The 16,624-nt window shown below is 44.9% G+C and overlaps 1 protein-coding gene across 1 annotated transcript in view; it reads right to left on the reverse strand.

Annotated features, from left to right (window-relative positions):
* Nucleotides 1-16,624, reverse strand: part of OAF (out at first homolog) — a 25,154-nt gene continuing 8,530 nt past the window's right edge. The window contains exons 2-4 of the mRNA XM_087875704.1: nt 6,707-6,841; nt 5,327-5,507; nt 1-3,238 (exon numbers count right to left, since the gene is read on the reverse strand). Of these exons, the coding sequence (XP_087731830.1) occupies nt 2,964-3,238; nt 5,327-5,507; nt 6,707-6,841 (591 nt within the window). The 3' untranslated portion in view covers nt 1-2,963. The remainder of the gene's footprint in view (nt 3,239-5,326; nt 5,508-6,706; nt 6,842-16,624) is intronic.

The raw sequence follows: 16,624 nt of genomic DNA on the forward strand, positions 1-16,624 counted from the left end.
TTTTTTTTTTGAAAATCAGTTTATTCAGTTTACATATCATAAATAATTTGTTCGGTGGGAAAAAAATAAAGCGCACCTTTCATTCACATTTATTTCATTTCCAGCGGTCTTTTTATTTTTTTAAGCGCGCCAAAGGAACGCCAATCCAAAACGCAAATCGCAGCGGCCCAGCTCACTCGCTCTCACACCCACACAATTCTAGGAAATAGACAGATAAATATTATCTTTTAAAATGAAATTCTTAAAGGCGCGAAAGTCAGCGGTCTGAAATGCCCAGATTACAGAGAGAAGGTAGCTGGCAGAAATGGAAGGAAGCTAAGAAAGCATAACAGATCTACAGTTGATCTGAAATAAATCTCTTTAAAAGAAAAAGATGCAGCTGCAAGGTAGGTAGAAATCCAACAGGGAACGTTCTCTGCATCACTGCAAATGTATGGTGACAACAGGGCTGGGTTCTACTTTCCTTTACTACTGGTTTGAAACGGGATCGCGCTCGCGCATACGCAGATCGCTACTGACAACGTCAGGGTCAGTGGACGGAGTCTTCCACTAGTTTTACTACCGGTTCTATAGAACCGGCCCGAACCGGGGGCAACCCACCACTGGGTGACAAGAACGGGCTGTTCTTGAATTTCTGCACGTCCAAAGGTATGTGGGAACCTGTGACTGTTCTCTGGGAAGCGACAACTTTCCGTCGCATTTCATTGTGTTGCTTTGCAGCACAATTACGGAACTAACCAACTCAACTGATGGGCTCCACAATACATTAAGCACAAGTCAGCAAAAGGAGGAACAAAACAAACAAATAAACCTCAATGCAAGGTCTGAACCCCAATGTGAATGTCATGCTTGGCGGTGATCCCACAACACAATGACTCACAACAAACCGAAGCCTAGTTTATTGCATTGTAGAAACATACAATCCTGATGTCCTGGTTTGCCACCATTTTTCTGCATTTTGTTGATAGCACCAATGGAGGCACGGAGCTGGTTGGCCCTTAGTGTTGATAAGGGTTTGTGTATCATGGCTTCTTCCAGGGGTGAAATGCTACTGGTTCGTTCTGGTTCGGACGAATCGGTGGTGATAAAAACTACCAGTTTGGGTGAACCTTAAAAAGCTTTAAAAAGGTAAAAAAAGGGTTCTGATGATAACGTGGCACAGCTGATTAACAATCAGCTGTGCCACTCAATCGTCAGAACCTTTTTTTTTTTTTTTTACTTTTTTAAAGCATTTTTTACTACCTATTTGCTGGAGCCGGTAGTAAAAAAATCTTAAAAAAAAAAAAAGGTACCAAGGATCGCGCAAGCACAGCTGATTGTCAATCAGCTGTTGTCAATCAGCTGTGCCGCTTGAGCATCGGAACCTTTTTTTTCTTTTTTAAAGATTTTTTTTTACTACCGGTTCCAGCGAATAGGTAGTAAAAAATGCTTTAAAAAAGTAAAAAAAAAAAAAAAGTTGGCCACGCCCACCCAGTCATATGACCCACCACCACCAAGCCACGCCCACCAAGCCATGTCCACAGAACTGGTAGGAACAATTTTTTCCATTTCACCACTGGCTTCTTCGATGGGTCTTCAAAGGATGCTACTTTCAGTCTTAACTGAGGGACAAAGAGCCAGGTGTGAACTGACCGTACGCAACATCACACTTCTGCTGCTTTCCCATATCGTATCTGGGTATCTCGTCCATTCCTGTAACCCAAACATTCTGCTACTTTTTCTGCAATATTTGGGGCATTCATACTTGGACATATTGTGGCTCCCCTTAGTTTAATATTTTCTCTTTCTCTCTCTCTCTCTCTCTCTCTCTCTCTCTCTCTCTCTCTCCCTCCCTCCCTCTCTCTCTCTCTCTCTCACACACACACACACAGACACACACTGCATTGCTCTGTCCAATCACAATTTTGTGGGAGAGGAGGTACAGAAAGAGATTAGAAAGTAAGCAGTTGACTTTCCAATCAGAAGAAAAGGAAGGTCCTGGGGACGTCCTGGCTTGGAAGGGCTTAGGGATCCCTCTTTAAAATGGATCTGATTGTCTGCAATCTTCGGTCCCTGGAAGTGAGGTGGGTACAATCTCTTATTAAGGCAGAGTGATGAGCGATTGGCACCCTTAAGAGGCCAGAGATCTACATTCCCACCTCCTCTGGCATTAAGGAGCCAATCGAGACCAAGAGCTGGGCTCGGTGATCCACCCAGATGATTACGCAGCATATATACATCAGAGGCATTTTGGCAAACTGCCGTCGTCAAAGCTGTCCAGGGATGGCATAATCCCTTGGATACTGGTCACTGGAAGCACATGGCATAGTGGTAACTGACAGTCGGTTGTAGGAGACCAGCCGTCCTACAGCCTTCTCGAATAATCTCTTATTCTTGCATAAAATGATGTAGGATATCAGTGTGATGTCCTTCCAGATTCCGACGTCATCATGGCTTTAAGTTTCCTCCTTCTGGGGGCTCCAGGTAGCAACTGTAGAACATTCTGGAAGCTCACAAGCTTTGTCTGGAAGGTCCTCTATCCATTCTGCTACCTACTTGGTGTCTAATCCTTTCTAGGAGGTTGTCCAGGAAGGACATCTATCCCCTTTGTCTTCATTTTTTTTTAAAAAAACGAAAAAGCAGGCACAAATCTCATTGTGATCCAGAAGCTTCAAAAGTCAAGTTAAGATGGAGAACAGTCTTCATTTTGTTGTTCTCCATCTTTTGACAACATTACATTGATTGTAGTCTCTGCCTGTAAATCTGAAGATGCCTCCTTCTACAGGCGAAGATGGAGAGACTCACTCCAAAACATGCTTAGGAGGCATCTCACAGGGGTTCTCCCTCCCTCCCTCCATGCCGTACCCCTTCCTTTTTTTCAGTCCCAGGTGGCCACCTTGGTAGTCCTACCCAGAGCTCCAGGAAGGAAGGTTGAAGACAAGTTCTCCCAGTCCAAAAAACAAGATGGCTGCTCAGCTGTCCTGCTAAGTCTCTTCATCCCACAGGCAGAGCTGCTTCTGGGGCACGTAGTAATCAAAACTGTAGGCCTTCTGGCAGCTGCGGATGCCACACTTGTAAGAGGTTGTCTTTCCAGCTGCATCTCGGCTCTTGCAATACTTCAGCATGCAGGGATACCACTCAATGTTCAAGGCGTAGCTGCAGATGCAAGGTTTCCAACGGTCTGGGCAGACCCGGCAATGTTGCAGGCCAGGTAGGTCGGCAGACTGAGGCAGGACCTCAAACATGGAGCCGTCCACCCCTGCAGGAGAGACAGGCAGAAGAGAGGGGAAAAAAGGGTCAATTCCTCTAGTTAGGTCCTTCCTCCTTGGTCATCTTGTCAGATTATTTATGAACTGGCAGAGACATGGTATCAAGGTCAGTCAATGAATAGGCATAGCAACTAAATAAGCCAAATGGGAGCTGAGACAGACTGGAGCCAGGGTGTATCTTAGTCTGCAGCTTCTGAGTCTGTGCTGAGAAACGAAACTGAAACCAGTGTGTGTGTGCTTGTCTGCTCTGCTGAAATGAAACTAACTGTTCTCTCCTGCCTTGTGTTCTGCCTGTAATTTTTACCACATTGAAAGAACTCTGCTATTGGTATTGTAAAATTTACTTCATGTTATTATGTATATAAAGAAAAGTTAATGAATCCTGCTGAATCAGTTATCTGTGTGTGCCTCTGGATTTAATTTTTGCAAGAAACTCTAACACATCTTCCACCAGAAGTCCTCCTTTTCTCATTAACTATTCTGTCCTTCTCCTGCAGAAGCTGGGAAGTGCCTTCGCCAGACTCCTCTCGCTACTAATTGTATGCCTGAACTGCAGAAAATCTCACTCCAAAGTTAGGCTGTTCCATCCTCGAAATGGACCAGCAATAATATTCTGGAATGGTCCAGTCTCAAATGGACGCAAGATCTATTTCTACTAGCAAAACTGGCTTTTTCAACTGGGCTTTCTGGTTTTTCTTGGAAGATGTTTCGCTTCTCATCCAAGATGCTTCTTCAGCTCTGACTTTCACTTCTCCATCCAAGCTTCTTGGATGAGAAGTGAAACGTCTTCCAAGAAAAACCAGAAAGTCCAAGTTGCCTCTTGAAAAAAAGCATCTTTAAGGACAACCATGACCTGGATGACTGAGAATCTCCATAGATCTTCAGAATGGTCTGTCTTACAGTCAGGTGGCTTCCTAAATGGAACATTTTGCACACTTAATCCTTAAGGAAAGCTCACCTATTTCCACGAAAGCTTTGAATTAGCTCTTCTATCCTAACCCTTCAGTTGACTTTCATCTCCCATTTTCCATACCTACAAAGCAGTATTGTGTCAGCGTCTCAGCGCTGACATAGAAAAGGGAGATAAGCCCTGAATTTTTGCCTGCTGAATCCCTTTGAAGCCCGGTCTCCGTGGAAATGAAGAGGGGGGGAACATTCCTGTGAAATGACGAGACAAGAAGTCAGGAGAGTGACTTGGAAGATAGCCAATGAGAAGCAGATAATTGGGGATCGGAAAGGGAGGGATTGGGGGGCAAAAGGTGAGTCTTGTCCGCATCGAGTCGTGATCCAGTTGCTGTGCTCGAATAAAGAGAAGATTTCCTTAAAGATTGGCAGTTTGGAAATTCATTTATTTTGAGATAGCATCAAAGTCTGACAATTTGTTTCAAAAGGGAAAATATAGCAGACAATCAAATATTTGATTGTCAGCTGGCATTGAGCCACGGTGGCGCAGTGGTTAGAGTGCAGTACTGCAGGCTACTTCTACTGACTGCCGGCTGCCTGAAATTCGGCAGTTCGAATCACACCAGGCTCAAGGTTGACTCAGCCTTCCGTCCTTCCAAGGTAGGTAAAATGAGGATGCAGATTGTTGGGGGCAAGAGGCTCACTCTGTAAACTGCTTAGAGAGGACTGTAAAAGCACTGTGAAGTGGTATATAAGTGCTATTGTTATCTTCCTTCCTTCCTTCCTTCCTTCCTTCCTTCCTTCCTTCCTTCCTTCCTTCCTTCCTTCCTTCCTTCCTTCCTTCCTTCCTCCCTCCCTTCCCTTCCCTTCCCTTCCCTTCCCTTCCCTTCACAGTGGTTAGAATGCAATATTGCAAGCTAACTCTGCCAACTGCCATCACTTCCATCCTGATGGGCTCAAGGTTGACTCAGCCTTCCATCCTTCCGAGCTGAGTAAAATGAGGACCCTGATTGTAGTGGGCAAGATGCTGACTATGTAAACCGCTTAGAGAGGACTGTAAAGCACTGTGAAGCAGTATATAAGTCTAAGTGCTGTTGCTATTATCCCCGTGCGGGAGGCATTACGAGATGGAGGGACCATCAACTCCGTCTCCTGACGGTTGAAGTGCCTCCTACCTTTCTCCATCCAGAACTTCACATCTTCTTCTCGGCTGTAGATGGTCTCCTTGGCCTCCGAACAGATGTTGTAGATGTGAGAGCTCAACTGGGCCCCTTTGCTGAAGTTGACAGCTACATCCATGCTGAGGTGCTCGAGCGCACGGACCTCCTCTGCCTGCCGCACCGTCTGTGGGTTTTTCTGGCAAGGAGAAAAAAAAATGGAGGGACATCAGCATTTCCATCCCTGATATCGATCTTAAACTTAGTGGCTGATGATCCTTGTTTTCTTGCAGATGTTTCATGACCCAACTAGGTAACGTTATCAGTGCTAGAGGGAAGTGGGGTTTGCTCTCAGTTTACGTAGAAGTGGCTTGTCCTGTTGGTGGGAGTGTTGGCTTTTTGTGGCGTCCTCTCTGAGCTTTGGTTGTTTTCTTGTAGACATTTCATTACCCAACTGGTAACATCATCAATGCTAGAGGGGAGTGCCACAGACACAAACCCCACTCCCTTCTAACACTGATGAAGTTATCTAGTTGGGTAATGAAACGTCTTCTTGAGAAAAAACAACAAGCTCAGAGTTTCACCATGGAACTCACAGTCCAACCCTGAGCTACAAATATTCTCTTCAATCAGATAATTAACTTTATTTTTTCCTGTCACCAGATGACGAGGGATTGGGGACCTAACTTAACTAAACAAGAATTTTGGACCACTTCATTCATTTCTGCCCTCCGTTTTTGCAGGACTTTCAAATAGAAAAACCAGGGGAAAGAATGGCAAAAATTGTTTAAAGACGAATGGAGGGGAACGTTCATTTGAATTAAAAGCATGAGATGGCTAAGATTTTTTCCCCCCCAAATGACCCATAAGATGCTCTCTTCCTAGGGTGGCTCTTTTTACAGAGGCTGTTTTTTTTTCCCCCTGTACCGATAATGTTGGACGATGCAACTTTGCAAGACGACCCAAGTCATTCCAGGAAGTTTCGCACAGAAGGCGAGAGAGGCTTCCCGAAGGATTCGTGACCACTGGAAGCACAAGATGCATTTAAAACATCACAAGAATAATAAAAGGGACTTCCAACGTCCACTGAAAACATTTTTTCCTAAAAGGAAAAAGATGCACGTCGGTCAAACATTTGCTTTGGGATCCACCAGAGGGCCCCTATTCTTATATACCTCCTCATTTACAAATATGAATAACCAGACTGATTTGTCATAAATAAATAAATTTAAAAAAAAGGAAATGATGACAAACAGTCAGGTCTGGAGACAGCTTGACACATCTTTGTTTCTGCGGAAACCTGACTAAGAGATCCAGAGAATAACAAGGAACGCAGACTGTGGGGTTGAAAAGGAAATTAATCTCAGCCAAGTTGCGACACTCATGCAACCTTCTTACCTGTCGTAGTTTGGACATGGACTCGCTGGGAATGATTTCGTTGCGATGCAACCTGGTGACAAAGCAAAGAGCTTGGAACTGGCTCTGTCCCCGTTCCAATTCCCCGAGGATCAGGGCTCGGAAGATCTTTACCTCCTACGAGAGGGGAAAAAAAAACAAAAAACCACACCGATAAGTTTTTGGATTCAGGAGACAAGGAAAGCTAAGCGCTTTGACCCGCCTCAAGGTCTTCCCATCGTGGCAGTGAAGAAGCCGGCGTGGAAATCTGGACCGTTACGTAGCATGGAAAAATGCCAGGTGGCGATCCTATCCCAGAAACCCATTTGCCAAACTTGGCATCTGACGAGAGCCTAAGAGGAAGCTGGCAACTGGTGCTTCTTCCTTTTGGGCTTTCTGGTCAAGAGGAGTCTATCTGCAGCTGTAGCAGGAAGTAGCTGGTAGATGAACAGGACAAGTTACTGCTAAATGAAAGGAAGGGAGGGAGGGAGGGAGGAAAGAAAGAAAGAAAGAAAGAGAGAGAAGAGAGAGAGAAAGAAAAAGAAAGAAAGAAAGAAAGAAAGAAAGAAAGAAAGAAAGAAAGAAAGAAAGAAAGAAGGCTGATGGATAGGAGGAAGGAAGGAAGGGTAAATGATTAATAGGAGGAAGGAAGGAATAAAGAAAGAAAGAAGGCTGATGGATAGGAGGAAGGAAGGAAGGAAGAGTAAATGATTAATAGGAGGAAGGAAGGAAGGAAGAAAGAAAAAGGAAGAAAGAAAGGCTGATAGATAGAAGGAAGGAAGGAAGGATGAATAAATGATTAATGGAAGGAAGGAAAGAAGGCTGATGGATAGAAGGAAGGAAGGAATGGTAAATGATTAATAGGAGGAAGGAAGGAAGGAAGGAAGGAAGGAAGGAAGGAAAGAAAGAAAGAAAGAAAGAAAGAAAGAAAGAAAGAAAGAAAGAAGGGCTGATAGATAGGAGGAAGGAAGGAAGGACGAATAAATGATTAAGGAAGGAAGGAAGGAAGGAAGGAAGGAAGGAAGGAAGCAAGGAAGGAAGGAAGGAAGGAAGGGACTATGATGGAAGAAAAGAAAAGTAAATGTAATTTTCCCTTGCCTAGACTTCCTCACTCAACCCTGAAAGACACCGTCAAACACAATGCAAAGTCACAACATTAATTTTTTAAAATAAATAAATAAATAAATTTTTTTCCCCCAAACACCAATTAAATCGAAGCAAAGTCTCTGGAACTGTCAGCCCTTCAATTTTCCTGTTTCTTCCTCCAGCTCTGGGTTTGCCAGACTGCAAGGCAAGAAAGAAATCTCAAAGGCGAACGAAGCCCTGCTCCCTCCGATGTCCACGAGAGCCCCATCGTGACAACAAGCCCTCGCGTTGTGTTATGATGACACGTCCTTTCTCAGCTGTTGCGTCCCTCACAAATTCAGACTCTCGGGCGCTTGACTTGTCCCAGGCCAGTGATTCAGAATCTAGTAGACCTTCTACCTGCTATCTTGTACATCAGAGGTCTTCAAACTTGGCAGCTTTAAGACTTGTGGACTTCAACTCCCAGAATTCTCCAGCCAGCTGGAGAATTCTGGGAGTTGAAGTCCACAAGTCTTAAAGCTGCCAAGTTTGAAGACCTCTTTTGTACATGTTTGACAAACTAATAAATAAATAAATATATCAATAAACCCTCCTCAATGTTGACTAAGCCCTTCCTGGAGATGAATCCTCCTCCCTTCCAGACATTTGTGTCCCAGGGATGAGTCACTGCCTCCGTTCCCGTCAATCGCTCCGAGGAGCCACACAAAAGAGGAAACATCTGGACACCTCGCAGCTGAGATCTGGCAGGCTTGAAGAAGAGACGCGGGAGGCCAAGAGCTTCCAAGAGACACACTCACCCAAAAGATCCGCAAAGCTCCTCTGGCGAGCTAAGCTGAAAAAAAAAGGCAACATGGATGAACCACCGAGTCCTACGCTTGCAACTTTTCACTCAGTCTCTCCATTCGAGGAAAACTCGTCCTTGTCCCGTTTCTGCAGGTAGTCCTCGATTTACGACAGTTCTCTTAGTGACCGTTCGAAGGTACAACTTTGGCAATCTTCTGACAAGCAAAATCCACAGATTCACTTAACAACCAGGTTGCTAACTGCAGTGTCTCACCTTAACAATTGTGGCAAGGAAGGTGGCAAACTGGAGCAAAACTCACCTAACAAATGTCTCACTTAGCGACATAAATGTAGGGCTCAATTGTGGCCCTACGTCGTACGGGCAACCTGTGCTTTCCTGCTAGACCTGGTGGCCCCTGAAGTCCCCTGTGGGTGGAAGACTTCAGGGAGGAAACGTTGCGTTAACACACCGCTGTGGAAATTTGGAGCTTAGCCCTCTATTCAACTCTGGTATTTCCAGGAAGGGAGAGAAATCATATTCAGGGACTGCCAATCTTCTCCGGGAACGTCCTCCGGAGACACCACATGCCTGCATTGCAAGGGAGGCCTGGATGCAGTGAAACAAAGCTCAACAGACAACGCTACGCTCTGCCTTTTCCACCCCACCCTCCTAGGATATCTACAGGCAGTCCTTGACTTCCAAAGCATTTGTTTAGCAAACAATAAAGAAAAAAATATATATTTGCAGCTCAGGGGTTGAGGTGAAGGGGTCCTTGGTGCTCTCTGAGCCTTGGTGGGTTCCTTGAAGACGTTTCATGACCCAGCTTGGTAACATTATCAGTGCTAGAAGGGAGTGGGGTTGAGAGGAGAAGGAGGAGATCTGTAGGATCCTTGGTGCTCCCTGAGGTTGGTGGGTTCCTTGAAGACGTTTCATGACCCAGCTTGGTAACATTATCAGTGCTAGAAGGGAGTGGGGTTGAGAGGAGAAGGAGGAGATTTGTAGGATCCTTGGTGCTCCCTGAGGTTGGTGGTTTCCTTGAAGACGTTTCATGACCCAGCTTGGTGACATTATCAGTGCTAGAAGGGAGTGGGGTTGAGAGGAGAAGGAGGAGATCTGTAGGGTCCTTGGTGCTCTCTGAGGTTGGTGGTTTCCTTGAAGACGTTTCATGACCCAGCTTGGTAATATTATCAGTGCTAGAAGGGAGTGGGGTTGAGAGGAGGAGGAGGAGGAGGAAGAGGAAGAGGAAGAAGAGATATGTGGGATCCTTGGTGGTCTCTGAGCTTGGTGGTTTCCTTGTAGACATTTCATGACCCAACTAGGTATCATTATCAGTGCTAGAAGGGAGGGGAGTTTACAGAAAGGAGGAGGAGGAGGAGGAAGAGGAGACGGTGAAAATCCAGACTCCGACTAGCAAGTCATGTCCTGCAAGAGACTGTAACTTTGGTGCGCACACATAGACAAATAACTACACCACTCCTCTTTTTACACAGAGTTGTAATTCTGCAATCCTAATTGCACGTTTCGGAATCAAAGCTTGCCCGCTCTTTAGCTGGGATGGGCACATCAACCCCAAACCTGGAAGCGAAAGTCCGGCTTTTCCAACTGACCCTCCCGTTCCTTCGCCTGGAAAGAATTCGCAGCAGCAACCTAATTCCATCTGACATGTGTCAGGAAGGATGAAGCGCAGTGAACGTACAATATAGGGGGGGGGGAAGTTTCTTTGCTTGTCCTCACCCCTCCCGACAGATGTCCCAGGCTGATAATTGATCAATTGGGAATGCAATCAAATCATAATTGGATGTCTTCCCCCCTTCCTCCCCAGTGGGTATTTCTGATGGACAAGTGGTCCCTTATTAAGTCACAGTCACAGACACACTCAAAAGAGGCTTCTTTCCAAGCAAACAAGTATAAAAAATTAGGCGCACATAGTACCTAAGGAAATAAGGAAGTCAGCCACTAAAAAAAAATAAAAATGAATAAATGGAAGCATTTGTTGGAATGTTAAAAAGCTCAGCTCAGTGGCTCTTTTGCACTTTTTTTTTTTTTTAAAAAAAATTTGATTTATATGCCGCCCTTCTCCGGAGACTCAGGGCGGCTTACAATGCGCTAAGCAATAGCCTTCATCCTTTTGTATATTTATACAAAGTCAGCTTATTGCCCCCACAAACTGGGTCCTCATTTAACCTACCTTAGAAAAGATGGAAGGCTGAGTCAACCTTGAGCCTGGCGAGATTCGAACCTGCAGAAATTGCAGGCAGCTGTGTTAATAACAGGGTGCTTTAGACCACTGTACTACCAAGGCCCCTTATCGGAGTTCACCAGGAAACCCTGGTTAGTTTGGGAAGTTGAAAAAAAAAAACTTGGAAGAAAGAAATAGGTAGATAAGTGTTTCGCTGGCTGGGGAATTCTGGGAGTTAACGTCCATGCAGCTCAAAATTGTCAAGGTGGAGAAACACTGCTCCACCACTAAGAGAGATGCATGGACCTATCGCTGAAATCTGAAATGGTGTAGGGCCATGACGGTGAATCGATGGCACGAGTGCCACCGATGGCACCCAGAGTCCTCTCTGCAGACACGCAGGCCATCACCCAGCTCAACTCCACCCTGCATGTGTGTGCACCTCCCACCAGCAGGCTGAAACCATTAGCGTTGCCCATACAGCTGTCAAGAGTCCCGTCTGATCCAAGAGCACCTCATTAATCCTTCAAAGAGGACTTAAGGGGAGAGGGAAACCCCATGTTTCCTATATTTCTGGTGTCTCTCCCATGTTCAAGATGTCGTTGAAGGTTCCACCAAAAGTGAGATCCAGAGAGGGCATGGAAAGCCCTTTGCTAATGTCTTGTAAATGAACTGGTGCAATTTAATCCTGAAAAATCTAGAAAGAGTGCAGAGAAGAGCAACGAAGAGGATTAGGGGACTGGAGGCTAAAACGTATGAAGAACGGTTGCAGGAACTGGGCATGGCTAGTTTAATGAAAAGAAGGACCAGGGGAGACATGAGAGCAGTCTTCCAATATCTCAGGAGCTGCCCCAAAGAAGAGGGAGTCAAGCTATTCTCTAAAGCACCTGAAGGCAGGAGAAGAAGCAACGGGTGGAAACTAAGCAAGGAGAGAAGCAACCTAGAACTAAGGAGAAACTTCCTAACGGTGAGAACAATCAATCAATGGAACAACTTGCCTTCAGAAGTGGTGATCGTTCCATCACTGGAGGCTTTTAAGAAGAGACTGGATAGCTGTTTGTCTGGAATGGTAATAAGGTTTCCTGCCTAAGCAGGGGGTTGGACTAGAAGACCTCCAAGGGCCCTTCCCACTCTGCTATTCTAAACCTCCAATCCTCGCGAGAAGACCAAGAGCAGAGAGTGAAGAAGACAATCTGCTTCTCCCACCCGGCGCTAATGTCCCTGAGGATTACTTGAAACTATTCTTGCCTTAAAAGGACAAGGAAGGATCCATAAAATGTGTCCCTTTTGGATCCCTCACATATATGAGGGACATAACGTTCTCCTTTTCCTCCCCTCTCCATGGGACACGCCTCCTTTCCCACCCACTGTGACTCTGCTTTCTTTGCACTGCCAAAAGTGGGGGGTGGGATCCATGCGGCATGGCCAACCAACCCAATTTTAAATATTTACAGATTTCTCTGCGTGTGGAGAGATTTATAGGCTGCAGGCATCTGGGCTGGTCCTGGAGTAAACAGGAAGGCTGCAGAGAAATTCTTTGCATGTGGGTGGCTGCTAGCATCTTGTGGAACATGTGTGTCTTTGTGTGTGTCTGTGTGTGTGGGAGAGGCCAGGAGCATCACAATAATCCAGAAGGAAGGTATATTACCGGAAAAAAAAAATACGATAAAGGGAAAATATATCTAAGATTACATGTCTTGACAGCAGTGAGAATTGTATTTGCACAACACTGGGAAAATGAGGAAACTCCTACCGATGAGAATATAATTAAAAAAAAAAAATTAGACTGTGTGGAAATGGATAGGTTAACGCTAAAGATAAAGGATAAAGAAGACACAAAATATTTCTTAACATAGGATTTGTTCTAGATATTAGAGGTATAAATTAGAAGCTGGAAGAATGCCACTATGTACATGTAAATAATATTATTCTTACTATTATTATGCATATGTAAATTGACCCAGGCAATACACTGTTGACTAAGCACTTAAAGATAAAGGTTCCCCTTGCACATATGTGCTAGTTGTTCCTGACTCTAGGGGGCGGTACTCATCTCCGTTTCAAAGCTGAAGAGCCAGCGCTGTCCGAAGGTGTCTCCGTGGTCATGTGGCCGGCATGACTCAACGCCAAAGGCGCACGGAACACTGTTCTCTTCCCACCAAAGGTGGTCCCTATTTTTCTACTTGCATTTTTTTACGTGCTTTCGAACTGTTAGGTTGGCAGAAGCTGGGACAAGTAACGGGAGCTCACCCTGTTATGCGGCACTAGGGATTCGAACCGCTGAACTGCCGACCTTTCGATCGACAAGCTCAGCGTCTTAGCCACTGAGCCACTGCGTCCCTGTACGCAGGGGGTAGAATTTATATTAGGCACAAACGGAAAAAGCATGTTAGGGCTTATTTTCGGGATAGGTCTTATTTTCAGGGAAACAGGATACTGGTTTGCAGAGAGGGAAAAAACAACCATCGATACCGCGGAACTAAGCGGCTCACGGCTTCGCATCCGGCGGGAATCCAGATTCGGCCACAGAGAGCAGTTTATGCAAGTTAGGAATGAGAACAAGTGGAAGATTGCACAACGGGTGTCTAATTTTTACCCTCTGGGTTTTTCAACTTAGCAGTATATATATGTGTGTGCATTTTGGTGAATGAAGTCAGAAAGATTTTGAACATGCTTGCAAAAGGGTGCGTGGGCGTGTACAAGGTCTCAGAGAGACAGAATAAAATGTATTTCGCGTGGGCAGAAGAGGAATCAACTCCATCCTAAGGGCTACTTAGTAAGCAGATTAAATTCCCTGCCGTATTATAGGTAGTCCTTGATTTAACAATCACAGCTGGAACGAGAATTCCCACCGTTAAGCAAAGCAGCTCTTAAGGGAGCCGTGTCCAATTTTACAACCTTTTCGCTGCAGCTGTTAAGTTTAGAATTTAGAATAACAAGAGTTGGTAGGGACTTCGGAGGTCTTCTAGACCAACCCCCTGCTTAGGCAGGAAACCCTACACCTAATCGTTAAGTGAATCCAGCTCTTCCACCCCACCCCATTGAATTGTGTGGTCAGAAGCCAACCGGGAAAGGTTACAAATGACGATCGTAGAATCCTGGTTTGTTGCAACCATCGTAAATACATGCTGGTTAACAAGCGCCCAAATTCTGATCATATGACTGGGGGGGGGGACATGGTCATAAGTATGAGGATTGGTCATCAGTCCCTTTTTTCAGTGCTGCTGTGACTTTGAATGGTCACTAAATGAATGGTTATAAATTGACAACTATCTTTTAGGCAGGGGGTTCGCAGGGGTTCGGGAGAACCTCTAGCTAAAATTCTGTGCTGTTCGGAGAACCCCCAAATCCCACTCCTGGCTGGCCCCACCCACCCCACCCTGCCCCTCCCAGGGTTCCCCACGTGACCTGTGTCAGCACCTCAGCACTGACATAGAAAGGGAGATAAGCCCTGAACTTTTGCCTGCTAAATCCCTTTGAAGCCTGGTCTCCGTGGAAATGAAGAGGGGGGGAACATTCCTGTGAAATGACGAGACAAGAAGTCAGGAGAGTGACTTGGAAGATAGCCAATGAGAAGCAGAGATTTGGGGATCGGAAAGGGAGGGATTGGGGGGCAAAAGGTCAGTCTTGTCCGCATCGAGTCATGATCCGGTTGCTGTGCTCGAATAAAGAGAAGATTTCCTTAAAGATTGGCAGTTTGGAAATTCATTTATTTCGAGAGAGCATCGAAGTCTGACAACCTGTTTTGGATGCAGGCAAGTGCAGGGCATGCACAGAGGCTCAGGGAGAGCGAAAAATGGGCTACTGGAAATTCGGGAAGGCCTGTTTCTGGCCTCCAGAGGGCCTCCGGAGCCTGGGGAGGGTTAAAACACCTCCCCCCCATCGTGGTGCAGAAGGGCAACTAGGCCACGCCTACCCAGCAACCGGGCAGAGAAGCCCTTACTAAAATTTTTGAAGCCGACCTCTGTGTAGAGGTGTTTTGCATGAAAGTTGCCATAGAACCATAATTTCAACAAGCAACATTTTTTGTTTGTTTGTTTGTTTTTGCTTTGGCTTTCTGGTTCCCTGGAACACCTCATTTCCCAAAGGTTTTTTTTTTCCATGTTTCCCCCTCTTCAGAAAGATGTGCTTAATTAAAATGCAAGCTCTCCACGGAGCCGCTGCAGGGTAACAAAAGCCACATTTTTTCCCCCCAAAGTGCAGAGGGCAACAGGAAACCCAGCCTTTAATAGCCTCGTGATAAATTCGCTAATGTTTAACGTGGCTGAGATATTCCTGCGGAGAGAGACGGCCTTACAACGTCCAGAGTACATTCCGAGTACAATGTTTAGAAGGCCTCCATCTTTTGGGAAAAGGCCAGGAATTCGGGAACGTCAAAATAAGTCTTTGAAAAAAACGGAACTGGCTTGGTATTGTCAATTCTTTGGGGTGAGGAGTCTGCGATTGTCCGGGGGAAGTGGGGTGGACAGAAACCTGGTTGATATCAGAAACTGTTAAGCAGGGAATGGCCTGATTAATACTTACATGGAAAGATGGATAGAGATAGATAGATAGATAGATAGATAGATAGATAGATAGATAGATAGATAGATAGATACCGTGTTTCTCGAAAATAAGACCCTGTCTTATATTTTTTTGAACCCTGAAATAAGTACTTGGCCTTATTGCCATGTGCTCAAAAGCCCGATTGGGCTTATTATCAGGGGATGTCTTATTTTGGGGGAAACAGGGTAGATGATAGATAGATAGATAGATAGATAGATAGATAGATAGATAGATAGATAGATAGATAGATAGATAGATAGATAGATGATAGCAATAGCACTTAGACTTATATACCACTTCACAGTGCTTTACAGCCCTCTCTAAGCAGTTTACAGAGTCAGCATATTTGCTCCGAACAATCTGTGTCCTCATTTTACCCACCTCAGAAGGATGGAAGGCTGAGTCAACTTTGAGCTGGTCAGGATCGAACTGCTAAACTGCAGGCAGCCGGCAGTTAGCAGAAGTAGCCTGCAGTATTGCAATCTAACCACTGTGCCACCACAGCTCTAACCCTAACCCTAATTCTAACCCTGATGATAGAAAGAAAGAAAGAAAGAAAGAAAGAAAGAAAGAAAGAAAGAAAGATAGATAGATAGATAGATAGATAGATAGATAGATAGATAGATAGATGATGGATAGATAGATAGGTAGATGTTAGATGATGGATGGATGGATGGATGGATAGATAGAAAGATAGATAGAGATATAGAGATAGATGATAGATGGATGGATGGATGGATGGATGAATGGATGGATAGATAGATAAGATAGACAGATAGATGGTAGAGATATAGAGAGATAGATGATAGATGGATGGATGGATAGATGGATGGATGGATGGATAGATAGATGATAGAGATATAGAGAGATACTGTAGAGGATGGATGGATAGAGAGATAGACAGATAGATGATAGAGATATAGAGATATAGATGATGGATGGATGGATGGATGGATGGATACATAGATAGATAAGATAGACAGATGGTAGAGATATAGAGAGATAGATGATAGATGGATGGATGGATAGATGGATGGATGGATGGATAGATAGATGATAGAGATATAGAGAGATACTGTAGAGAATGGATGGATGGATGGATGGATGGATGGATGGATGGATAGAGAGATAGACAGATAGATGATAGAGATATAGAGAGATAGATGATAGATGGATGGATGGATAGATGGATGGATGGATGGATAGATAGATGATAGAGATATAGAGAGATACTGTAGAGAATGGATGGATGGATGGATGGATGGATGGATGGATAGAGAGATAGACAGATAGATGATAGAGATATAGAGAGATAGATGATAGATGG

The sequence above is a fragment of the Pantherophis guttatus genome, chromosome 9, assembly GCF_059756535.1.
Source record: "Pantherophis guttatus breed Tessera chromosome 9, ASM5975653v1, whole genome shotgun sequence".
In the NCBI taxonomy this organism is placed as follows: Eukaryota; Metazoa; Chordata; class Lepidosauria; order Squamata; family Colubridae; genus Pantherophis; species Pantherophis guttatus.